Here is a 26233-nt window from a genome sequence, read left to right as displayed (position 1 = left end):
GAATGCAAAAGTAGGAAGTCAAGAAACACCTGGAGTAACAGGCAAATTTGGCCTTGGAGTACACAATGAAGCAGGGCAAAGGCTAATAGGGTTTTGCAAAGAGAATGCACTGGTCATAGCAAACACCCTCTTCCAACAACACAAGAGAAGACTCTACACATGGACATCACCAGATGGTCAACACCGAAATCAGATTGATTATATTCTGTGCAGACAAAGATGGAGAAACTCTACACAGTCAGCAAAAACAAGACAAGGAGCTGACTGTGGCTCAGATCATGAACTCCTTATTGCCAAATTCAGACTTAAACTGAAGAAAGTAGGGAAAACCACTAGACCATTCAGGTATGACCTAAATCAAATCCCTTCTGACTACACAGTGGAAGTGAGAAATAGATTTAAGGGACTAGATCTGATAGTCAGAGAGCCTGATGAACTATGGACGGAGGTTCATGACATTGTACAGGAGACAGGGATCAAGACCATCCCCATGGAAAAGAAATGCAAAAGGCAAAATGGTTGTCTGAGGAGGCCTTACAAATAGCTGTGAAACGAAGAGAAGCAAAAAGCAAAGGAGAAAAGGAAAGATATTCCCATTTGAATGCAGAGTTCCAAAGAATAGCCAAGAGACATAAGAAAGCCTTCCTCAGCGATCAATGCAAAGAAATAGAGGAAAACAACAGAATGGGAAAGACCAGAGATCTCTTCAAGAAAATTAGAGATACCAAGGGAACATTTCATGCAAAAATGGGCTCAATAAAGGACAGAAATGGTATGGACCTAACAGATGCAGAAGATATTAAGAAGAGGTGGCAAGAATACACAGAAGAACTATACAAAAAAGATCTTCGCGACCCAGATAATCACAATGGTGTGATCACTCACCTAGAGCCATACATCCTGGAATGTGAAGTCAAGTGGGCCTTAGAAAGCATCACTATGAACAAAGCTAGTGGAGGTGATGGAATTCCAGTTGAGCTATTTCAAATCCTGAAAGATGATGCTGTGAAAGTGCTGCACTCAATATGACAGCAAATTTGGAAAACTCAGCAGTGGCCACGGGACTGGAAAAGGTCAGTTTTCATTCCAATCCCAAAGAAAGGCAATCCCAAAGAATGCTCAAACTACTGCACAATTGCACTCATCTCACACGCTAGTGAAGTAATGCTCAAAATTCTCCAAGCCAGGCTTCAGCAATACGTGAACCGAGAACTCCCAGATGTTCAAGCTGGTTTTAGAAAAGGCAGAGGAACCAGAGATCAAATTGCCAATATCCGCTGGATCATCGAAAAAGCAAGAGAGTTCCAGAAAAACATCTATTTATGCTTTATTGACTATGCCAAAGCCTTCGACTGTGTGGATCACAATAAACTGTGGAAAATTCTGAAGGAGACGGGAATACCAGACCACCTGACGTGCCTCTTGAGAAACTTGTATGCATGTCAGGAAGCAACAGTTAGAACTGGACATGGAACAACAGACTGGTTTCAAATAGGAAAAGGAGTACGTCAAGGCTGTATATTGTCACCCTACTTATTTAACTTGTATGCAGTGTACATCATGAGAAACTCTAGGCTGGAAGAAGCACAAGCTGGAATCCAGATAGCCGGGAGAAATATTATTAACCTCAGATATACAGATGACACCACCCTTATGGCAGAAAGCAAAGAAGAACTAAAGAGCCTGATGATGAAAGTGAAAGAGGAGAGTGAAAAAGTTGGCTTAAAGCTTAACATTCAGAAAACTAAGATCATGGCATCTGATCCCATCACCTCATGGGAAATAGATGGGGACACAGTGGAAACAGTGTCAGACTTTATTTTGGGGGGCTCCAAAATCACTTCCGATGGTGATTGCAGCCATGAAATTAAAAGACACTTACTCCTTGGAAGGAAAGTTATGACCAACTTAGATAGCATATTAAAAAGCAGAGACATTACTTTGCCAACAAAGGTCCATCTGGTCAAGGTTATGGTTTTTCCAGTGGTCATGTATGGATGTGAGAGTTGGACTGTGAAGAAAGCTGAGCGCCAAAAAATTGATGCTTTTGAACTGTGGTGTTGGAGAAGACTCTTGAGAGTCCCTTGGACTTCAAGGAGATCCAACCAGTCCATCCTGAAGGAGATAAGTTCTGGGTATTCATTGGAAGGACTGATGCTGAAGCTGAAACTCCAATACTTTGGCCACCTCATGCTAAGAGTTGACTCATTGGAAAAGACGCTGATGCTGGGAAAGATTGGGGGCAGCAGGAGAAGGGGATGACAGAGGATGAGATGGCTGGATGGCATCACTGACTCTAAGGGCATGAGTTTGAGTAAACCCTGGGAGTCTGTGATGGACAGGGAGACCTGGCATGCTGCGATTCATGGGGTCGCAAAGAGTCGGACACGACTGAGCGACTGAACTGAACTGAATGGTTAAAGGTTACTTTAAAATCAACTGTTAGTTTACCTGGGCTTGGTATCTTTTTTGAATAGCAGTGTTTTCATCCATCTTTTCTATGGTAATTGATCCATTCAAATGTTTCACCCTTTCTTGGTTCCTTTTCAATTGCCTGGGGGCCTTGGTCTTGCTGGAAGTATTCATTCCTGACCCTGGTTCTTCCGGACCAAGGGAGCCAGTTTTGTTTCACTTGCATGCAGTTGTCCTCAGGCTTTACAAGCTATGGGTTCAAGAAGTGAAGATGCATGAGCTTGAGGACGGAGAATAGCTTTGGCCCCAGCTCTCCAAGTCTTTTTGTCTTTTTGTTTTACTAGTTCACAGCTTTAGAGTGTTGCCCACCTAGCAACTCCACTTTACCTGACAATATAGCTTGCCCAACTTGAGAAATGCATAAGACCAGAGGAGAAATTGTTTTGGGGGTAAGAGGAAACCTGGAATAACAGTGAACTATTTGTTTACAAAATAAAAGTTCATTAGACCAAACCTCTACCCCACCTCTACCCTTGGGCAAGATGTCCACTTGTCTTCTGTCATGGCTTTAGTTGTTTGGGTTGTCTTGGAAATAATTAGGAGACTCAAGATATGTGTTACTAGACCCACAAAATGTCTGCCATAGTTTTATTGCAGAGGAAGAAAGTGTCCTTAAGTTCTTCTGGCTGGTCTAAGAGTTAGACAGACATGAGACAGATTAACTAGGAAAAAGTAAACAAAGTCTAATAGCCTGCATACATGGAAGAGACCCAGGAAGGCTGAGTCACTCACTAAAATGGTCAAGTCCTGCACCTTAAATACCATCTTCAAGTAAGGACAAAAGGGGATGTCGGGGGTAGTGATTTAGGACTTCACAGTGGAAGAAGGCAGTTCACGTGAAGAGGGAGAGAAAACAAGTGAGCGCTCAGTCGTGTCCGACTCTTTGTGACCCCATGGACGGTAGCCCGCCAGGCTCCTCTGTCCAAGGGACTCTCTAGGCAAGAATACTGGAGTGGGTTGCCATGCCCTCCTTCAGCGGATCTTCCCAACCCAGGGAGCAAATCTGTGTCCAGGTACACCTTCTACCTTATAGGTGGAATCTTTACCACTGAGCCACTGGGGAAGCCTGGTGAAAGGAAATGCTGATGAACAAATGTCTGCTGGGTCAGAGTGACACAGCGAACTCTGATGTCTGGGCCCTGTCCGTTTACCCCACTCCCACCCCTCACCCCAGTTCTTTGCAGACGCATCCCTCCCTGGCGATGCTCTGATCCAGCCCCTTTATCTCAGTTCTTTAGGCAGCTAAAGAGGAGGTAAATATAAACCCTCTGAGTCTTCTATTTCTTCAAAATAATCAGCCTAAATTAACTCTCATGCCAACGAAGCACATTTGGGGGGACAAATTGTTTTTCCCAACAGTTTGTTTTTTAGTTTTTAAAATATTTAATTTATTTATATAGTTTCACTAGACAGAGTTGCAGCATGTGGGATCTAGTTCCCCAACCAGGGATTCAACCCTGGGCCCTTGCACTGGGAGCCAGGAGTCTTAGCCACTGGACCACCAGGGAAGTCCCCCAACAGTCTCCTTGAGACATTCTTACTGTTTCCATCTAGAACGCTTTGCTTGTGTCCATGAAACATACCACCAGATACTGGTCTAGGATGTATCAATTTCCCCTAAACGTCTTTCATTCCGTTAGATTTATATTAGCATAACCATAAATAAGCTATGAAGGGAAGTTTCTCTTTCTTTAATGATGACTGAAATTATTTTGATATAATAATAATTTTAACTGACATAATTATAAATTTATTTTTGTACTATTAAAGAGATCTGTATCCAGAGTTGAGTTTATAGATATATTTAGAAATGAAGAACAAATACTAAAACTGCTAAAATTAAAAGTTTATTATTTGGTATAATCTCCAATTAAGTTTTTCTATTCCTTGTTGAAATTTATCTTGAAAATAAATTTATTTTCACATCATTTTATATGCCCAAGAGAAAAAGAAAACAGCCCCTAGATCAACATTGAAGCACCATCTGCCTGCTTAACTGCCGCTCGCGGATTTTTTTTTTTCTGTTTTAGAAATTATTTAACATGGAGAATGAATGTATATAAATATTTAAGACTAGATTTACATATGCCAAAAAAAATTGAAGAACAAACTGGTGATGCAATCAATATTTGTTCTGTTCTTTTATTAATTGAACAGAAAACAAAACTAATGGGAAGTAATTTTCCCTTACAGGGAAGTTGTCCAAACTTTGCAAAGAGAAATAGGAGGACAGATCCCTGGAATGTTCTCTCTGTTCTGCAGAGCCTGGCTCCCTCCCCCACCCTCATCCTCCTGCCCCTCTTGCGTTAACCATTTGCATGTATATGATGGCAATAAAACACAAGTTTAAAAAGAGTATAACATGCTACTATTTCATGTCTGTAAACCATCCGCTGTTTCCATTTTTGTGTTCTCTTCCAGTCTTTTCCCCATAGGTCCCCGTAATTTAGAGTGTCAGTATAATAGTTTGGATTCAACTCTGCAAGTTTTGTAGGGGAAGAGAGGAGGGAGAAGAGGGAGGGAGAGGTAGATGAGGAAGGAGAGACAGGAAAGGTTTAGGAACCAAGCCCTGTGTCCAGATTCCTGAAAGCTTGTAGTGTCCCCGCCCCCAGACTGGAATTGAAGAGACTAATGTGGGTCTCTTAAAGCCGTGAGATCAGAATAGTCTCATTCCAGAAGCACAAGCAAAAAATTACTACAAGGAATCAGATTCTTTACTTTCCTAAAGGGAATTGTGACGATTTATAAGCTGCATCTACATCTCTTTTTTGTCTGCATTTTCCTGCCCCTCATCTGCCCTCAAGCAGCAGTCCACTCCCACTCCGTCCTCTCAGCATGTCTAAAAGTGTTTTATGCCCCTGCTCTCTGCTCATCCCACCCCTAACCTTGTTACCTGGACTTTGTCTTCCTCACTGTGCTGTTCCGGACCCTCTGAGACAGACACCAAGACAGGATTAGACAGACAGGAGTATGACAAAAGCCACTGCAATGTTGTGAAGTAATTAGCCTCCAACTAATAAAAATAAATGAAAAAAAAAAAAAAAACCAGAAAGAATCATCTTTGAGGAAGTGAAGAGGGAGGACCTGGGGCCGTCTGACCTTGAGGAGAGAGGGAAGAAAGGAGGTGAGGTCACCTGAATCGGCAAGCAGAAACCTGGTCTAGCAAGAGTCCTCCCAGATCAGTGACTGGACATTAAAGCAAGGCCCTGCCATGGAGAAGCAGCTCAGGCTGATGGACTTGTGGCCAGGTGCCGGTGGATCCAAAAACAGAAACTCACATGCAAAAGTAAATGTACTAAAATAAAATAAAATAAATGTACTAAACAAAACAGGGAAAAAAATGGAATAGAGGTAATTTGAGTTTTCAAAATAAATGAAAAGAATGACCTATCTATGATCTAAAATAACTCAGGGAGGTTAGGAAACCCATTAGAAAATTGAAATCCTATTTGCTAATGTTTAAAAATTGCAGTGGTGAACACATAGGATTGGTGAAGTGAGCTAGCTCAGAGGTGTGGATGGGCAAATGGTGTAAAGATGGAAAGGGACATGATGACAGGAAAGTCAGGAAGAACATGTAATCTCACTTCCTAGAGGAGGCATCAGAACAGTGAACTCATGAATACAAATCAACCCCAAAAAGGTCCCTGTTGAAGAGATGTTTGAGTCTGTTAAGGGAAATGGCTCACCGAGCATCAGTGAGAAGCACTGAAAAGAGTCCAATATGTAGACATAAACTAGTTAATGTGTGAATTTCTGGAATTAGGAAAGCAAGAGTCCAACAACTGTTAAGCAGAAGGGAGTTAGAACTTGGGAATTTGTAACAGTCTCGGTGTATCCATATTTCAAAAAATGAGAAAGCTGGTTCTGAAGAGAAGACTAAGGATGCAGCTGAAACCATTTGATAAAGTGATGCTGGTGACTCTTGGACTTAACCAGCCACCCCAGTGAAAGCCAGGAATAGAGACGGGTTATAGCGGCAGGAACATGGCCAGTTTGAACTAAAGGGACAGAGAGGACAGAGCAGAATGAAGGAAGAGATTCTACACAGCAAACCCTCGAGCTAGTCAGCTGTGAATATGTACCATTCCTCAAGGGATTCACTGTCTTAAATATTTCCGTTTCTAAACAAGGATAAAAATAAATCAAGCAAAGGTTCCAACAGAGAGGAAAAACAGAAAGTCTAAAAATAACAGAGAAGTTAGTAGTTTATAAAACAAATAGAAAAATAGTGAATTAGAAAATTTTTAAAAATAGAAATGATAAAACAAAAGAACTATCTTTGTGACCAAAAAATAAAATTATAACTGGTAACATGTCAAAGTAAAAAAGATAGAAAACATTAATTTGATAATATTAGGACTTGCCAGCAGCAGCAGCAGCAGTGGTAAAGAATCTGCCTGCAATGCAGAAGATATAGGAGACCAGGTTTCGATGCCTGGGTTGGGAATATCCGGTGGAGGAAAGTACAGCAACCCACTCCAGTATTCTTGCCTGGAGGATCCCATGGACAGAGGAGCCTGGCGGGCTACAGTCCTCAGGGTTGCAAAGAGTCTGACACAAGTGAGCACACACGCAGTCATGCACGCACACAATTTGATAAAATTAGGGGATATAAGGAAGATATAATAGTTGTAGGGCTGAATTTAAAGTTATAGGAGAATGCTTTGTACAGCTGTAACTTTTATTAAACTCTCAATGAAGTGGAATATGTCTGGGTTTCCTAAAAATGTCTCGTAATGTTCTGTTCTGTGTGCCATAAGATCTGTCTTTCCATAGAATTGACTAGAATTATCAAATAACTGTCATGTTAATGGCACTGTTCTCTGACCGGAACAGCCTGGGTTTTGTGCCCACATGGTCGGTCACATCTGTGTCCAAGTCTGCGGCTCCATCCAGAGTCACATGTTTGTAGCTCCAGGGTGGCCGTGGTGAACATGTAAATAAATGGTGCTTCTATTTCCCGGGTCTTCTTTCCTTCTAGTTTTGTATCTGAGAGCCACCTGCTAAATGTCTTCCAGACCATCACTAGATCTGCTTTCAGCTTTTCCCTCCTTAGGCTGAATCCTGGCTCATGTGACACAGAGACAGCCCTTGGTTTCCTTTTCCTTCCTTGTTCATAATAACTTAGTCTTGATCCACGTGGTTAGTTCTGTGGCTGTTCCTTAGCTGCTCAATGGTTTCCGAAATCCAGTTCTTTTTCAGATATCAATTTATGTGTAAAACAAGGTGAGGAAAACTCTGGTTCCAATACATTTTATACCATTATGAGTGTAGATTTTTTTTTCTAATTCATAACATTATTACTGATTGCACAGCTTACCATTCAAAATCGAGATCCTCCAGGCCTTTGGAGAAGCCCAATATGGTGATGGTGGTGGGGGTCCACCCAATGCAGGAACCACCTTGGGGGTGCTCAGAATCTCATCATGCCTGGATGGATGGGCTGCATGGACCAGCCAACTCTACTGCCGTCCGCATGTGGAACTGCAAGACCAGGCCTTCACAGTACAGGTATCTTTTGTGGCTGCTGGCGCATCCCAGGGGGCTGTCCTCACATTTCTGATCTCACCACATTCACTTCACAGGTATTGCTGGGAGCCCAGGCTTCTAGGTCAATGATACACTTTTCTGCTCTGCCTCATCTTTTTAGCAAACCCTCTACTGAATTCAGTTATTGCACCTAGACAGCATATTAAAAAGCAAAGACATTACTTTGCCAACAAAGGTCTATCTAGTCAAGGCTATGGTTTTTCCAGTGGTCATGTATGGATGTGAGATTTAGACTATAAAGAAAGCAGAAGAATTGATGTTTTTGAACTGTGGTGTTGGAGAAGACTCTTGAGAATCCCTTGGACTGCAGGGAGATCCAACCAGTCCATCCTAAAGGAAATCAGTCCTGGGTGTTCATTGGAATGACTGATGTTGAAGCTGAAACTTCAATACATTGGCCACCTGATGCGAAGAGCTGATCCATTGGAAAAGACCCTGATGCTGGGAGGGATTGGGGGCAGGAGGAGAAGGGGATGACAGAGGATGAGATGGTTGGATGGCATCACCAGCTCAATGGACATGGGTTTGGGTGGACTCCGAGTGTTGGTGATGGACAGGGAGGCCTGGCATGCTGTGGTTCATAGGGTCGCAAAGGGTTGAACACAACTGAGTGATTGAACTGAACTGAACTGAACTTGCAGTTTCAACTTTTTCAGTATAGTCAGTTCTCAGTGAAATTCTCCAACTTTTCTTCTGTTTTCTGGATCACGTTAATCTATTACTTAAAAATGATGGCAGATCTCAAAAATCCCCGCCTTCAAAAAACCCTTGTGTAATAGTCACCTGTCTCATTTCCTATTTTGCGTGTCTCTTGGCTTGGGATTATTTCTTGGCTTACCCGGCTATTTTTAATTAAATGACAGATACTGTGAAAGTGACATTGTGCAGGCTCCGCATGAAGCCTCTGGGCCGACAGAATACAGGAGGGCGCAGTGATCTGGCTGTGGACGGGTGTGAGGCTTTGTTCAGGCATGTCTTTCCCGGCACCTCCCCCGCCCCATCCTAGGGCACAGCCTGTCTGAAGTCCTGGTTGAAAACCCCTGCTGTTTGTCAGGGCTCCTCCACCCTCCCTCCTGAGCACTGCAGTCCTGGTGGGTCTCTACAGGCTCCAGCCACCCAGCCACTGCTTTCTGCTTGGGTTCTGCTTGTCTTGCCTGGCACATCACAGCTCTGCAGTCTGTAAATGCCTGGAAGAAAATTCCTCACTTTTTTGTGATTCCCTCTTCTCAGATACAGCCTCCCTCTCAGATCCCAGCTGTCCTGGCAGCTCCAATGCTAACTCCCATCTCCCAGCTCAGTCAGAAGGCTTGAGCTCCGTTTTCAGCAGACATGCGTCTCTGCTCCAGATCCTGTAAACACCCTGAGCACTGGGGCTGTGAGTGTGGAGTTCAGTTCAGTGAACCCGCCTTTTCTCTGATGGCTAGACCTCCAAGTCCTTTGCTGTCTGATATCTTCAAACCATTTTTTTAAAATGCATGTATATTTTATCCAAACCTTAGAGTTGATCTCAGTGGGAGAGTTTTTCATACACTCTGTCATGGTGTGAATGAAAAATGTCGCTGCCAAGCAAAGGATGCTGCAGTCATCAAGCCATCATCACATTCCAGCTCCCCGAAGGCGAGGCCTGAGGGCACTCGGGATGGCAACAAACAGGCTGCCTGCCTGCTGGCAAGCCCCCAGCCACTGCTGCTCCCCAACCTCGGTGCCTCCTGAGGGGACTCAGGATGAGAGAGCATAGGACGCCAGCCCCAGAGAGCTGAGGTGCAGATCAAAGGGATGACTTCAGCAAGCCCAGACTCTTGCATCTTTCCCTTGGTAGAAAAGCACTGAATTCCTTAACCTGGGATATCCAGTTTTCTTTAATTAATAGTAATCTTTTGATGTTCCAACTCCCTGGTCTTGTTGCAAAAACCCCTGTATATCCTGCCCCACCACCCGCTGCCTCTTCTGAGCCTCAGTCACCTGACAGGCTGTGTCCTAGGCTGACGTCTTCAGTGTTGTCCACCAAATACAAGATAATTCTCAACTTTTAGGTTGTGCATTTTTTTTCATTCAACACTAACAATTCCCAAATGAGTAAGGAGAAGATAATGAGCCCTGTAGGATAGTGTTGACTGAAAAAGTACACACAGCCTAAAAGTTGAGTTATGTTCTATCCAGTGAGAATTTTTAGGACTTTAAGCCTGGGAGATAGCATGTCAAGTGAGCCTGAGAGAACTGTTCTGAGGAGGCAAGGGGAGAAGCAAGGTTATATAGAAGTTTTGCAGCAAAGGACAGGTAGTGTGAATGTCAAAAGATTATTGTGAATTAAAGAAAATCAGATATCCCAAGTAAAGGAATTTAGCATTTTTCTATCTGTGGGAGGATGCAAGAGTCTGAGCTCACTGAAATCATTCCTTTGGTATGCACCTCAGCTATCTGGGGCCAGTGTCCTGTGTTTCCACAGACTGTTTCCTCAGGGCTCACCATAGGGAGTGGCTGCGGTCTGATGGCGGCTAGAGGGCAGGCATCCCTTCCTTCCTGAGTTTCCTCAGGGCTCACCAGCCACCGTCTGTGGTGGCTGGAATTCTGGTGACTGTGACATCTTTGTTTACTGATATGACAGGAAATATTCCATTTCTTATTTGTTTACTCTCTGTTTTTTTTACAAGAGATGCCTGAGTATTAACTGCAAGGTGGAAAAATTAAGGTGAAGAATGTTCACACTACAAATATTAGATTCTGGAGATCTTTTGTTCAGACTCCCTCAACACACAGATGGGAACATTGAAACTTAGAGAAATCAAGAGATTTGAATTCAGATTGCATATCTGACTTTCTTTTGCAAAACATCTCTTTCTCTGCAAAGTTTCTGGTATAACCTAATATGCCAGCTGGCCCTCCTAGTTCAGAATCCTACATGTGAGTGATGACCACAGGGTGCCCATTTGCCATTGCCAAAGGCCTTCTAAGGCTTACTGACTTCAGATAGAATATTTAGAGGTTATGCTAATTGTTTTCATTTATTTCCAATTTACACCATTTCTTCCAATACAGTTTTATTGGTCACTGTGGAAAGCTGACAAGGGGGCCTTGAGCTCCTGGGGTTCACTATCCACTCTTGGGGTGCAAGCAGGATCCAAAGGGATGCCTGTGAGCATCCTCAGATTCCATCTGGGCCACCAGCCTGCAGCCGCCTCCTGGTTGCCTCTCCTGTGATGGCTCTGGGTCCCCAGGTCCTGGGACCTCCTCCTTCAAGGACCAGTCTACTGGCTGAGGTCCCAGATTCTGACAGAATCCTCTGCCTCTTCCTGCTTCCCTCAGATCCCACACACAAGCTGCAAACATTCACCTACTTGAGGAAACACAGGTGCTGTGGCCAGGCTGTTTAATTGATTCATCATCTTACTCTGGTAGTTAGGCGCAGCTTTATTCAATACGATGGCACATCATCAAGTTTAACCTTCAAAATAGAAGCCTCAGTAGCATCATGAAGAATGGAAGAAATGGCAACTCCAGGAAATAGTCCTTTTCCAAATACTATTAACATATCTGTGGACAAAAAATAGACACCTGCCATTCCAGTAAACAACAAATTTGGGGCCACCAAGGCATCGGCCACTGTAGCTGCCCCCCCCGCCAACCCCTGACATGTACCCTCTGGGTGGATTCAGGATGGAGCAAACCAGGATGATGGCCCTAGATAGCGAAGATGCACATCAAAGGGATGCTTTCAATGAGCCCAGACTCTTGCATCTTCCCATACACATAAAAGTGCTAAGATCACTAACTTGTGATGTTTGGATTTTGTGATTAGCACAATCTTTTGATGTTCAACTATATATTTTTTTTCAGCAAAAATTCCCATGTCTCCTGGCTGCTCCTTTACCTCTTCAGAATAGACCATTGGAGTTCACTCAGAGGCTGCTTCCCGGGCTACAGTCCTCAAAAGGGTGCCAGATGAAACATAATTGCAACTTTTAGACTGTGCATTGTTTTAGTTGACATATCTAAAGTCACCTGAAACATACACAAGGCCAGCTGCCCGGGTTTCTCTTCCTCAGTGTTCAGTCTCTGAGGAGGAGGAGGTGCCCCCAGGTACCCATTTGGGCCCTTCTTCATTAACATCCTGTCTTCCCGTGACTCTCCACTCCTTGTAAAATCTACACCATTGGCAGCTTAGCCATCAACATAGCCACAGGAGTTTTATTTTTCTTGTGTCAATTCATTACTTAATTCTAAAGCTGTCACTCAGGTGTAGCTGTCCCGAGCTCTGGCTCTGTGTAGGTGCCGTGCTGGACCCTGGGATGCAACTCGAAGGTGGTCGTGGCTCTGGCTCCCAGGAGCTCCCCGCCAGGGACAGCAAGGGGTGCATGGGGAGCAGGGGCATGTGACAGGCAGCTCTGCAGGAGACACAGGAGCAGCCAGGAGGAGCGCTTAATTACAGGTGTCAGCCCTCCAGGCTGGGTTTGAAATGCGTGAGTCTCAGCCTAGTTTATTGTTAGTTCAGTGAATGCACCTATCTTGGGCTGGGTTGTACTGGTGTTTACTGGGGGGGGTGGGGGGAACAACCTAGAAGTTGAGAATGATGTTTTGTTTCATGGACAAAACTGAAGACTTAAGCCCAGGAATCAGCCTCTCAGGGTAATCTGAGGGACTGCTCAGAAGAGGTAAGAGAGGAACCAGAATATATAGGAATTTTTGCAACAGAGACAAGGTGGTCAGAACATCAAAAGATTACTGTTAATTAAGGAAAACCAGACATCTCAAGTTAAGGGATTCAGCATTTTTCTGTTTGTGGGAAGATGCAGGGTCTGGGCTCACTGAAATCATTCCTTTGATCTACACCTTAGCTCCCCGGGGCCAGTGTCCTGGGCTTTCTCAGCCTGAGTCTCCTCGGGGTCCATCTTGGGGGGTTAGCACTGGATGAGGGCTAGATGGCGGGCTTGCTGTCTCCATGCTGGGTGCCCTCGGGGCTCACGTCTGGGTGGTTGTAATGTGATGGCTGGATGGCTGCAGCATCCTTTGTGTAAGGATATGGCGGCCACACCTTTTTACTCACACTGGTAACCAGGACAGAGCTGGGGCCTCAACACAGGCTCCTTTTCGGGAGATCTGATTTGGGCCCGTAACGGGGGAGAGACCTCCTTGTCTTTCAGTGCTCCACTGGCACCTCGAGTCCTGCGCTGGGCCTGACACTGTGTGTCAGTCACAGCGAAGGGGTGCCCGTATTAATGGGGTCCCGGCGATGTCAACAACAGCCGCCCCCCCCACCATGACCTCCCTGCTCTGAAGTCAGAAGGACACAGAAAAGTTCAGATCAGCAGTGCCCATCAGCTACCTACTTGCACAACTGTTCTTCAGCAAGAAAACATTATATGATGTGTTCATTCTGACATTAGCCATTTTTAGCCTGAGGGTCCTTGAATACTAGCCAGGCCAGATCAACAGAATTTAATGTATTAGTAATTAGTTATGAGTCATGTGACTTGGACTAATGGTATCTCATTTCCATATTTATAAAACTCAGCATGCTTCATATTTCTTCTAAAGTACCATATAAATAAGAAAGTTAGATATCATAGTTAGATTAGTTGGTCAAGATTAAAAACTATTTTTCTCTATTCCCTACTCTCTAATGAAGGTTTATTTGACACTGAATAACTGCGGTGACCAGAATCTGCTTTTGTATGTCACGGTTCTCTTCAGTGACTCCTATTTTAGTTCATCAAATTCTCATATGTGGTATTTTTTCTCAAGTCTCTTAGTGGTTCTCAGGCTACAAGTCTATAATATTAAAGTAAGTGTTCCATGAAAATGAAAAGACAACAACTACACATCAAAACTTATGAGACCACAGCTACAGTAGAATTGAAAGGGAAATTTATGGAAGTAAAACTTACACTTGAAAAGAGGAAAATTCTCAAATTGATAATATAAGCCACCAACTCAAGAAACTAGAAAAAGTAAAGTAGACTAACTAAAAGTAATAGAAAGAATAACACAGTAAAGATAAGAACAAAAAGATAGCAAAACCGAACATCAGTTTTGAAAATTAATGAAATAAAAAGCTGGTTTTCTAAGATCAATAAAACTGATAAACACCTAGCAAGACATAGGGAAAAAAATTAGAGAAGATGCAAATTACTAAGATTAGGAATAAAACAGGAGATGTTTCTCACAGAAATTAAAAGAATAATAAAGGAACACTAACAACAGTTCTGCACACATTAACAATTTAGAAGTTATGAACCAACTCCTTGGAAAATATGAGCTCCCTCAAGTACTGAATCTGACACAGATAATCTGTATGAAGGGTGATTCCCTGGTGGCTCAGACGGTAAAGAACCTGCCTGCAACACAGGAGACCCAGATTCAATCTCTGGGTCAGGAAGATCCCCTGGAGAAGGGAATGGCTACCCACTCCAGTATTCTTGCCTGGAGAATTCCATGGACAGGGGAGCCTGGCGGGCTAGAGTCCATGGGGTTGCAAAGAGCAACACTATTGAGCAACTGATTTTTTAAATCTGTGTAAAGCTATTAAAGAAATTGAATTCATAATTTTAAAACTCCCCTCAAAACTCCAGGTCCTACTGTTTTCACTGGAGAAAAATACCAAACATTTAAAGAATTAATATTACTTCCATCATGCCTTCCATCAATAGAAGAAGAGGAAATACATCCCATCTCATTCTATGAAGTCAGTATTATCCTGATACCAAAACTCAACACAAACAATATTTTTAAAAAGTACAAAGCAGTATCTTTAATAAATATGTGCTAACACAATTTCTCAACAAAATATTAGCAAGTCAGATGCAACAATATATAAAATGAATTTTATGCTATGACCACATGGGATTGTTTTTTCCAGGAATGCAAAGTGGGCTCAAAAATCAATCTATAGGATTTCCAGTCACCTTTTCTTCCTAAACACAAATGAGAAGCTCAACAAACTGAAACATCAGTGATATTTTTTAGATCCATCAGAAAAGTAAGATCACAAAGCAAACGAATCCCCCTAAAATTGCAGACATACAGAGACAGATATGCAACGTCACAACTCAGCGGAGCAGAGACCTCTGTGGGAATCAGTGCCCGGTAGGAAAACGAAACTTGTGCTTGATGAAAACCTAACTTGGGTTTCCGACTCTGAGTTTAAGGTGATGAAACAGTTCTGTCTTGGTTCTGGTGGCAGTCACACAGAACTACACCTGTGATAAAATGACACAGACGTGTACACACCCATTGTACCTGTCCGTTCCTTTGGTATATGTGTGAGTACATCTATCAATCTATACATATATGGGACTCCCCTCATAGCTCAGTCAGTAAAGAATCTACCTGCAGTGCAGGAGACCTGGATGCCAACTTCTGGTCTGGAAGTTCCCTGGAGAAGGAAATGGAAACCCACTCCAGTGTTCCTGCCGGGGAAATCCCATGGACAGAGGAGTCTGGCCAGGTACAGAACAAGGGTTGCAAGAGTCGGACAAGAGTTAGTGACTAAAGCGCCACCATATATGCATACATATATATATAAACATATATATTTTATATAGACGTATAGAGATATATACAGAAAAATATACATATATAAATCTATCTGTATATCTCTATATATAAATCTATATTTATATAACTATATAATCTATCTGAGCCACCTTGGAAGCCCATAAAATATATATATATAATATATGTATATAAATTATATATAGAATAAATTATATATATATATATTATATAAAGTTTATTTTGTAAATTCTTCAGGGGTCAACATATATACAGCCTAACTCTGTGTCACTGATACAACCACACAGAGACAAGAGTTAAGTGACTTTTGAACAAAATGCACCAAGTTGGAACACAAATCCCTCTCCCCTCCTGTCAATCTTGCCGTGTTGGACAAAACCATCCCCTCGTGGTGCCCATACCAACACGGATGGTTCTGCAAGGTGCTGGGAAGGGGTTATAGGACATAATCCACATGAAACAATGGTCAAAAATGTAATAATTACTCTTTTTTAATTGCAGGCCTGGGAGATAAACCTCTGATGGTCCAGATGCTTGTAGCACCTTTGCCCTGAATTTTATCCAGAGTTGAGTCTCAGTGCGGCCGAAAATCTGGGTTTCTTCTCACTATTCATCAATCAACAATAGAGAGATGACTTTATATCTAAGTATTTTGAAAGCTTCCAAGCAAAGACTTTCCTATGTGAGACAGTGTGAGCTGCTACACCCCACTTCTCAGATTATGTGCTTCAAGTACTGCTTTTTGGCCTCGCCGTTTCGCTTACGGGATCTCAGTTCCCTGACCAGGGATTGAACTCAGGCCCACGGCAGTGAAAGAGCTGGCTCTTAACCACTAGACTGCCAGGGAATTCCCCTAATCTTCCTTTTTGAACACTTGGTTATTTATGTGGGATTTTGCTTTTCCTCATGAATACAGATTTTACTAGGAGGCTATCGGCAGTTTCTTGTGAGCCTGGCTTTACCATATCTCTTCCTTGCCTGAAACAAATGATAACAAACACACTCCACATTGAAGCATTTTCTATACTTGACGGGGCGGGGGGGGGGGGCGGTCTCCAAGTCCCCACTGACCATGTGTGTGGGGGACACAGGGCCGCTGCTTCACATGAGCTCTGTGTACAGACGCAGTGACCCCCCTGAGACAAATTAGAAGTGAAAAAGCCAAATACGTAGTTAGGAGAATGTTATCTTTTGTGAAAGAAAGATGAATGATTTGTTTACTCTTTTAAAAAACAAGTTACACTAGGGGATAAATTAGAACCAGTAAAAGTGGTTACTGCAGTGGCCGGGGCAGCAGGTGGCCGAGGAGGAAGGAGGATTGGAGGGAGGATACAGTGAAACTGAGGGACCTCACTCCACACATCACTGTCCCTGGGACCACACAGAGCGAAGACTGAGCAACTTCTGAATAAAATACATTGACTGTAAGAACTATAAAAAAAAATTTTTGTTTACTAGGAATAACACTTATGGTGTCATTTTAAAACTTTTACGTAACTGTGAGATAGATGAATGTGTATTATTATTATTATTATTATTATTATTTTGGCCATGCGGCTTGTGAGATCTTAGTTCCCTGACCAGGGATTGAACTGGCATCCCCTGCAGTGGAAGTGGGGAGTCTTAACCACTGGACTGCCAGGGAAGTCCCAACATGTTTATGGTTTTAATAAACAAGAGTCTCAGTGCAAGAGAAGGTAGATAATTTAAAATCTAAGTACAATTAAGCAAAGAGTTAATGGAATCACTCAAATAAATATGTTAAATTTGAAGTGTTTCATTGTAAGAGAAAAGATATACATATATAAAATCTAAGAAGAAAGGATTTTGAATTCTAACAACGTAAACTCACAATTTAAAACCTGTATGTGTGTGTGTGTGTGTGTGTGTGCCCACTGAGAGGGGCTGGGAGCCGTGTCACCACAGTAATATCAGGCGCTTGCAATAATCAGGTCTCGGATCCTCAATATTCCTTTCTACCAAAGGACTCCAGGCCCCTCAGAGAAGAGGCTGAGGTGAGCTGAGGTGAGCTGAAACATGTCGGTGCAGACATGGAGGAGGCTGAGAGCTGCTGACGGGGTTAGTCAAAGGACATGGGAGCAGAGCAGCCTGACGTTCTGGCCTCTCTCACCAGCTGAATTTGGGACAATTGAATATAAAGACTGCAGTGGTTGCAAATCATTGACAAAGAAAGATCCAGAGTCCTACAGTGACTGCAGCCACTGAAGCATGAGTTATTCTGCTTAGAATTATTCTGACCAGAATTATAAAAAGGCCAGTTTTTATCCTGGAGTTAGTGGAGTAGTTTATCTTTTTTAATTTTGCAGTGTTTTTTTTTGATGACTTGAAAAGTGGCATTGAACGTGCTTCGGTGTGAGCACACGGTCAGAGACTTTAGAAGCAAAGGACGGGAGGATGAGCATGAGAGCCTGGCCTGAAATTCAGGGTCAGGGCATCTCTTCAGGCTGCAGTGAGGGCCCAAGTCTTCATTTAAGAAGGTCTGGAGTCTGCACAGTTGTTCCCCTCTGAGCTGGGGGTGTGAACCGTAACATAGAAACCATTTGCTCCACTGGAAATAATTCACACTGGAAATCTCCCCAATACCCATCTCTTTGTGTCCTGGATTTTACATGGAGTAAAATGCACATGGCACCTCTGTTGGTAGAGAAGCTGGTACGGGGTGTGGATTGAGAGTTGAAGGGTCCTTAGTTCTCAAGAAAGGCTACTGACAATGGACCCTTGGTCTCAGCTAAGCTGGGGCTTCTCAAAATGCGGCCCCAGACCAGCAACAGCATCACCTGGGACTTGTTATCCAAGCGGGTTCCATGGCCCCAGCCCAAACCTGAGAGTCAGAAGTCCTGGGGGTGGGACGGGCAATCAGGATTTCTGGAGTCCTCCAGGCCGCTGTTCCATCCGCTGACCTTTGAAACCTGCTCTAAGAGGTGTGGCGGTAACACTGAGTTTAGTTTGCTTTGAGCAATTTGCTTGTTTCTGCTCTCTCCTAAAAAGCCTGGTTCTCTGAAAGTCCCAATTAATCAAGTTTTTCTTTGATGACTTGGAATTAATTCAATCAAGCGATTGCAGATTTGGCCCCAGAACGGAACAGTCTATCGATGAAAATCACAGGATTGTCACTCATAAAACTTTTCAACAGCATGGCTTGCATTTCAGGAAAAAAGTGGGAGCAGTTCCCAGGCTGAAACGGTAACTTTTTCACTGTCGGTCCTGAAAGAGAGTGGATACAAGCTGTGGGGGAGAGCCAAGTCCCGAGTTAAATCTGTGGTGCACTTGGGCACACGTGTCATACACCAGTATAGCCTGTTTCTTCCTTGCAGGCCCGAACTGCTTTGCGGAGACGGCGGTCATCCCTGCCGGCAGAGAGGTGAAGACGGACGAGTGTACCATCTGTCACTGCACCTACGAGGAGGGCACCTGGAGAATCGAGCGCCAGGCCATGTGCACCAGACACGAATGTCGCCAGATGTAGGGCCCGCACGCCTCGCGTCTGCTAGACGCCTTGCCCAGCCTGGGCCTGCTGCGCCACTCGGAAACGCCGGCCGAACGGGCGACACTTTCCACGAGGAACCGTGAGGAACCGTCGGTCCTTTTGCTTTTCTGGGTCACAAAGACTGCAAAAGAAAGAACTGGACGTATTTCAAAACATCCACAAGAACTTAGAGCAAAAAAAAAAAAAAAACCCGTCTCTAAATAAATGTGCTATTTTCACAGTAAGTACACTGAAGTCCACTATTATATATGAAATGTATTTCTATAATCCCTCTATTAGAGAGCTTCTATACATGTTTTCTATAGATACAGATTAAAAATGCTGTGTTGTCAACTGTCCGAGCTGTGTACCTGCGTTTCTTTTTCAGTCTTGATTCCATCACGCGAGGTTATTTGTGGTCAGATTTTCCTTCGAATCTTGAGAATAGTGCACCCATGAATGGATCATGAGATAAGAGGATGGGTTTTTCCTAAGATCCTATCCAAATTATTTAACTTTTTATTTTACACTGTATATTTTACACTGTACTCAGTATAGCTGATTAACAATGTTGTGATGGTTTCAGGTGGGATCCTGTCCAAATTCTGTTTCATTACAGAGAGGTATGTAGTGTTGATCCTTAGAAAGTGAAAGTGAAGTCGCTCAGTTGTGTCTGACTCTGTGACCCCATGGATTGCAGCCACGGAATTTTCCAGGCAAGAGTGCTGGAGTGGGTTGCCATTACCTTCTCCAGGAGATCTTCCTGCCCCAGAGATCAAATCCGGGTCTCCCAAATTGCAGGCAGAGGCTTTACCTCTGAGCCATCAGGGGAAGGATCTGGTCTAATTCACACAAATTGTAATACTTCCTTCTTGTAACTTTCTGCTTTTATTATCTCCATGCTCAGTCATTTGGGAGATGCAGGTACAAAGGTAACTAATACAACATTTTTCTGTTCATTCAAAGCTCTCACACCATGGGCCATGGGTAGATGCACACAAATACGTCCGTTCACGTAACTTACTTTTCTTCTAAGAATGACTTTACATAATGCCATAAACTGAGGAACAGAATAGGCTGGAGAGTTTGCATTATTGGCGCCTCATGCTGAAGAAAGCAAATAGGGGGACCCTTGTTTCTCAGAGGAGCAGTAAGGGAAACCGAGCCCCGGAACAAGTCTATGCCTTCCATCTACATGCAGTACAGACAACCCAGCTGTCCATGGACTCGTGGGTCTCTTGGGACTGATCCTTTCTCCTCCACGATTGCCACATTCCAGTCCTCAGTGAGAGCCCTGTGTTCATGACTCCGCAAGAGCCAAGTGAGAAAGCAGTTGTTGAATATGCTAAAATAGCACTGACGGTCACGTGCAATGTTCCTGGAGTTACATGTCCTTCCAAATTGACTCCACTTCTCTTCATGTGGCTAAAAGAAGCCACTGCCAGTCCCGGCTGATCTGATCAGTGTGTGTTAGAGAATACTTCTGCCCTTATCGAGCACACCAACACTTGGCACACTGATGAGAAAGGTAGTCAGAGATTAATAGGTTTATGGAGAAAAGGCAGAATTATGGTCACTCTTCGACATCTTTAAAGCTTTTTGTCCCATACATTTATTCCAAAATTTAAAGTAAGCATCCATTAAGTACAAATTAATTGTGACCACAAAAAAGGAATAAATCATGGTCTCCTGCCTTCACAGACTTTTGGCCTCTGGTCTAACAGTAATAAGAAATGACTGTGCGCTGTGGTGGGGGCTGTGCTAGAGGTCAGCAGAGGCAAAGAGGCTTCATTCCATACAAAGAAATCATTCAGTCATTAAAGTATGAGTAATAGTCAAGCAAATTTAATGTTTTTGTCATCACTAAAAAATTGACCCATGTGGACCTTAGTAAACTGCAAAGCCACTGCTAACTGAATCCTCTGGAAATTTACAAATGCTTATATTTCGTTTTTATCTTGGGCCTGATGGGCTCTGCACACTGCTTTCCATGAAAATCCTCAGGGGAAGTGCCACCTAGACAATCTCAGGTATGATCAGCTTTCCAAAATTTAATTTTTGGTGTTAAAGGCCACTAGACATCAGCCATCTCTCCATCATCCCAGGGAAACATTTTATGGGACAAGGTTATACAAAGGTATGATTCTGCCAACAAACGGCCCAGCCCCCTGGGAAGTGGGTCAGGAGGGTTGTCTCAGCACATAAGAAGCCCCTCTGCTCCCCACTAGAGACTCCACCCGGGGGCCCAGAGTCCCCCTGCTTCCCTTGGTGATGTCACCCCTCCCCAGGGGGCAGTAAGCTCAGTGAGAACTTCAGGTAACCTGCTATTGGGTTGCACAGAGAGAGTGAACCTGATCTCCTCCCGGGACACTGTCTAAAGTCGTGTGACCCATCCTGGTCCCAGGAGGGCTTCTCAGAGTCGGAGTCCTAGGGCGGTTATCTCAGTAAACTAACCCCCCTCCTCTTTCCACATAAGGATGACGTATCACCAAACACAGGGCAGGACGTGGATTAATGACACAGCATAGACACAATACAGAATGTTACTACGTGCACTGTGGTCCAAGAGAAACGTAACTCTTGGGTTCTTTATTTCATGGTGTTGGTTTAGACTTTCACATCCACACATCAGGGGGAGATTTGGTTTCTACCTTTCTTCTCCATAGATCACTTTGCTGAGATTTCTAACAATGAAACTGCTCTATTCAATAAATGTAATGACCTCAAAACCTGCATTATGAATAGGGGACAGAATGAGTTAAAGTTACTGATTCCAAAATATGGTGGTTTTGACATAGCACTGAGGAAGGAGCCTCAAAATTCAAGAGCAGAAGTGGTGCGTGCCAAGTCGCTTCAGTCCTGTCCATCTCTCTGTGACCCCATGGATGGTAGCCCTCCAGGCTCCTCTGTCCATGGGATTCTCCAGGCAAGGATACTGGAGTGGGTTGCCACACACTCCTCCAGGGGATCTTCCTGACCCAGGGATGGAACCCGTGTCTCTTGTGTCTCCTGCATCGGCAGGTGGGTTCTTTACCCCTGTGCCCCCTGGGAAGCCCACAGAAGTGGTGGGAGAGCTACAATTCTTAAAATTCAAATAGGTCTGCTCTATGAATAACTAATAAATATGTTGGATGACTGCTTCAAGTGAAAAAAAAAAAGGAACTCATGCTTACCAGTGTATTAAATTAATTCATTTAAAATTATTCAAACTACATATCTGAAAACATGAAGGTACTTGTGTAACAGTAGAGTGATTCTGGAACTTTCTAACCTGACATTTTAGATTTTCAAGTTAGAGTCATCCTTTCGGTTATAGGCTCTTTCTTTGTTGGATGGATCCATCAGTACTTGTACATTGCACAAAGGCCCTGGGGAGTTACCAAAGCTCTTATTTCACTACTGCACGCAACAGACATTAGCTGTACCCTTAGCGATGTGCCAAGCCTGCAGTTCAGATATGCTTGTCTTCAAGGAGTTTATATGCTTATTTGCATTTGATTATTTTCTTTTTAATCTTTTCATACCTTCCATGCCTTCATCTCTGGTGTACAGGAAAACCTATTAAAGGACAAATTCTCAACATTTAAAAATTTTTGGCATCATGAATGTTTAATAAACACTTCTCTTCACTCCCCCAATGTTGTGTTGTATGTCTATGTTGTTTAAAAAAAAGTCCAAAATTTTTCAGAGAATTCGGATGTTTTTGATTATTTTGTTTTGCTTTTAAGCATTGAAATGGATTTTGTAATGTGTCCATTAGTTGAAACATGCAAAGTACAGAGTTTCTAACAAGCATTATTGAAAACTACATCAATTATTTTAATTATAGATTATTGAAACAGTGAAAACAAAAGCATAGACACAAGCCAAATTAGGTAAATAGTAACAACTAACTCTATTTGCTTGAATAGGCAAGAGATCATCTGCTTTTTATTTCCGAATGTCAGCCCACTGACGCGACGGGACAGTCCCAGGCGTCCCCATAACACTCCCCATGAGTGTTATGCTCATTCACTTCAGTTGCATCCAACTCTTTGCAACCCTACGGACTGTAGCCCGCCAGGCTCCTCTGTCCACGGAACTCTCCAGGCAAGAATACTGGAGTGGGCTGCCATGTCCTTCTCCAGACCTTCCCGACCCAGGAGTTCGCACCTCTTGTGTCTCCTGCGTTGCGGGCAGGTTCTTCTCCCACTTTCCCCGTTAGTGGCACCGTTGATTACAGCACATGGTTCCTCTGGCCAGTGTAATTTGCGACATAATGTTCTTAACAGATGCCCGCCACTAGCACTCTAATGGCTGATGCAGTCTTCCCGCATAATCTGGTTTACAGCAAGCGATACACATATTCTAGAAAAAAGTGCATTTTTATGGCTCATACTTTCACATTCCAGCTGCCACTCCTCACTGTTGCATGCTCCTCACTGCAAATCAACCTCCCAGTCTGTTTTATTTTCCTAAACATAGATTTCCATTTTGACTGAATTCTCCCAATTGTACACAGAACTGCCAGACTCCTCAGCATGGCAGACTAGCATCTTCACAAATAGGTCCTGGTCCACACTCCAACCCACCCACTGGCTCACAGCACTTAGGCCGCGGGTGCCTCAGACAGTGCTCTGAGTATGTCTCACCCTCCCACCCCTGCCTTTTCAGTGCTGGGAGAGTTGAGCCACTTTTCAGGATGAAACTTAAGGGTCATTACTTGTGAGGAGCCTTCCTTAGTCCAAATGATATGGTTATTCTATACCCCACCATAGTGTTCATTTGGTATCTTATTTTAGCATGATTAACTTTTTAAAATTAAATTACTGTTGATGTACAATGTCATGTTAATCCCGCTGTACAGCCAAGTGATTCAGCTGTACACATATGGTCATTCTTTTTTATATTCCACTGTGGTTTATCACAGGATACTGACCACAGTTCCCTGTGCTATACAGTAGGGCTTCACTGTCTGTCCATTCTCTATGTAACAGTCTGCATCTGCTAACCTCAAACTCCCTATCCATCCCTCCCCCACCCCGCCCCCTCTCGTCAACCGCAAGTCTGTTCTCTATGTCTGCGAGTCTATTTCTGTTTCATAGATAAGTTCATCTGTGTAACATTTTAGATTCCACATATAAGTGATACCATATATTTGTCTTTCTCTTACTTCATTTAGCACAATAATCTCTAGTTGTATCCATATTGCTGGAAGTGGCATTATTTTGTTTTATAATGCTGAGTAATATTCCATTGTATATGTACCACATCTTCTTTATCCATTCCTCTGTCAGTGAACATTTAGTTTGCTTCTGTGTCTTGGCTATTGTGAATAGTGTATTTTAGCGTGATTTCAAAATCATATCATACTTTGCCTTATGGTTCATTTTATTTTTGCTCTATTCTTTAAAATCTCTTTGATTCAGGCTATTACCCAATCCCTACTGTTGCACAGTTTAGGTTCAGCAGCCATAAGACATTCATTGGCCATTTCTGAGTCAGGGAAGTTTACTGAAGTGAAAGTCGCTCAGTCGTGTCCAACTCTTTGTAACCCCATGAACTTTAACCCACCAGGTTCTTATGACCATGAAATTCTCCAGGCAAGAATACTGGAGAAGGTAGTCTTTCCCTTCTCCAGAGAATATTTTGGTGTAAACTTTCTGAGGCTGAACATAATTAATTTCTTATACTGAGGACACATTGGTACTCATTGATGATAAAGCATGTCTATAGTTTTGGTATTTATTTACTGCTTATTTCCTATTTTTGGAATGTAAAGCTCTTATCTGAGACCTTCTTACACAGTTGTGAGTGCTCCTGCACATTTGAATTTTTTACATGATTAAACAACTCGATAGGTATCTAATGAATTAATGAATCAATGAACTGAGTTATCAGTACAGAAAAGTTTCTGTTTAGTTCAGTTCAGTTGCTCAGTCATGTCCGACTCTTTGCAACCCCATGGACTGCACCATGCCAGGCCTCCCCATCCATTGCCAACTCCCGGAGTTTACTCAAACTCATGTCCATTGAGTCGGTGATGCCATCCAACCATCTTATCCTCTGTCGTCCCCTTCTCTTCCTGCCTTTAATTTTTCCCAACATCAGGGTCTTTTCAAATGAGCCAGTTCTTCGCATCAGGTGGCCAAAGTATTGCAGTTTCAGCTTCAGCGTCAGTCCTTCCAATGAATATTCAGGATTGATTTCATTTAGGATGGACTGGTTGGATCTCCTTGCAATCCAAGGGACTCTCAAGAGTCTTCTCCAACACCACAGTTCAAAAGCATCAATTCTTCAGTGCTCAGCTTTCTTTACAGTCCAACTCTCACATCCATACATGACCACTGGAAAAACCATAGCTTTGACTAGAGGGACCTTTGTTGGCAAAATAATGTCTCTGCTTTTTAATATGCTATTTAGGTTGGTCATAACTTTTCTTACAAGGAGCAAGTATCTTTTAATTTCATGGCTGCAATCACCATCTGCAGTGATTTTGGAGCTCACAGAAATAAAGTCTGTCACTGTTTCCCCATCTATTTGCCATGAAGTGATGGGACCAGATGCCATATCTTAGTTTTCTGAAGGTTGAGCTTTAAGCCAACCTTTTCACCCTCCTCTTTCACTTTCATCAAGAGGCTCTTTAGTTTTTCACTTTCTGCCATCAGGGTGGTGTCATCTGCATATCTGAGGTTATTGATATTTCTCCCAGGAATCTTGATTCCAGCTTGTGCTTCATTCAGTCCAGCATTTCTCATGATGTACTCTGCATGTAAGTTAAATAAGCAGGGTGACAATATACAGCCTTGACATACTCCTTTCCCTATCTAAAGCCAGTCTGTTGTTCCATGTCCAGTTCTAACTGCTGCTTCCTGATCTGCATACAGATTTCCATAGCCTGTTGGAAAAGTGTTAAAAATTGATGGTTGTCTATATTTCAGGCTTCCCCATTGGCTCAGTATGTAAAGAATCTGCCTGCACCAGTGTCAAACTTCAATCTGAATTTGCAAAGAACCTGCTGTTCTAACCTAACATAGAAATGTGGCAATTAAGTCCACATGCCTAATTTTAAAAGTAATAAATCTCAATGAACATTAAGTGACACAGGACAGGCATGCCAGCTGAGAGTACTCAACCAAAGTTTCACTAACATTCAGAAAATGTAAATGAAAATGTGGTCTAACTGCTTGGCACATGGGCATTTTTTGGTGTAAGGAATACATTTTATTTAAT

At 43.0% G+C, this 26233-nt stretch overlaps 1 protein-coding gene across 4 annotated transcripts in view; it reads left to right on the top strand.

Moving 5' to 3' along the window:
* Positions 1 to 19380, top strand: part of VWC2 (von Willebrand factor C domain containing 2) — a 126159-nt gene extending 106779 nt beyond the window's left edge. For all 4 annotated transcript variants that reach the window (XM_043873328.1, XM_043873327.1, XM_043873330.1 and 1 more), the window contains exon 4: positions 18870 to 19380. In XM_043873328.1, the coding sequence (XP_043729263.1) occupies positions 18870 to 19021 (152 nt within the window). In that variant the 3' untranslated portion in view covers positions 19022 to 19380. The remainder of the gene's footprint in view (positions 1 to 18869) is intronic.
* The last annotated feature ends 6853 nt before the right edge of the window (positions 19381 to 26233 follow it).

Source organism: Cervus elaphus, chromosome 18, assembly GCF_910594005.1.
Source record: "Cervus elaphus chromosome 18, mCerEla1.1, whole genome shotgun sequence".
Taxonomy (NCBI): domain Eukaryota; kingdom Metazoa; phylum Chordata; class Mammalia; order Artiodactyla; family Cervidae; genus Cervus; species Cervus elaphus.
The sequence above is the reverse complement of the archived record's forward strand: the minus strand, read 5'-3'. Positions and strand labels throughout refer to the sequence as shown.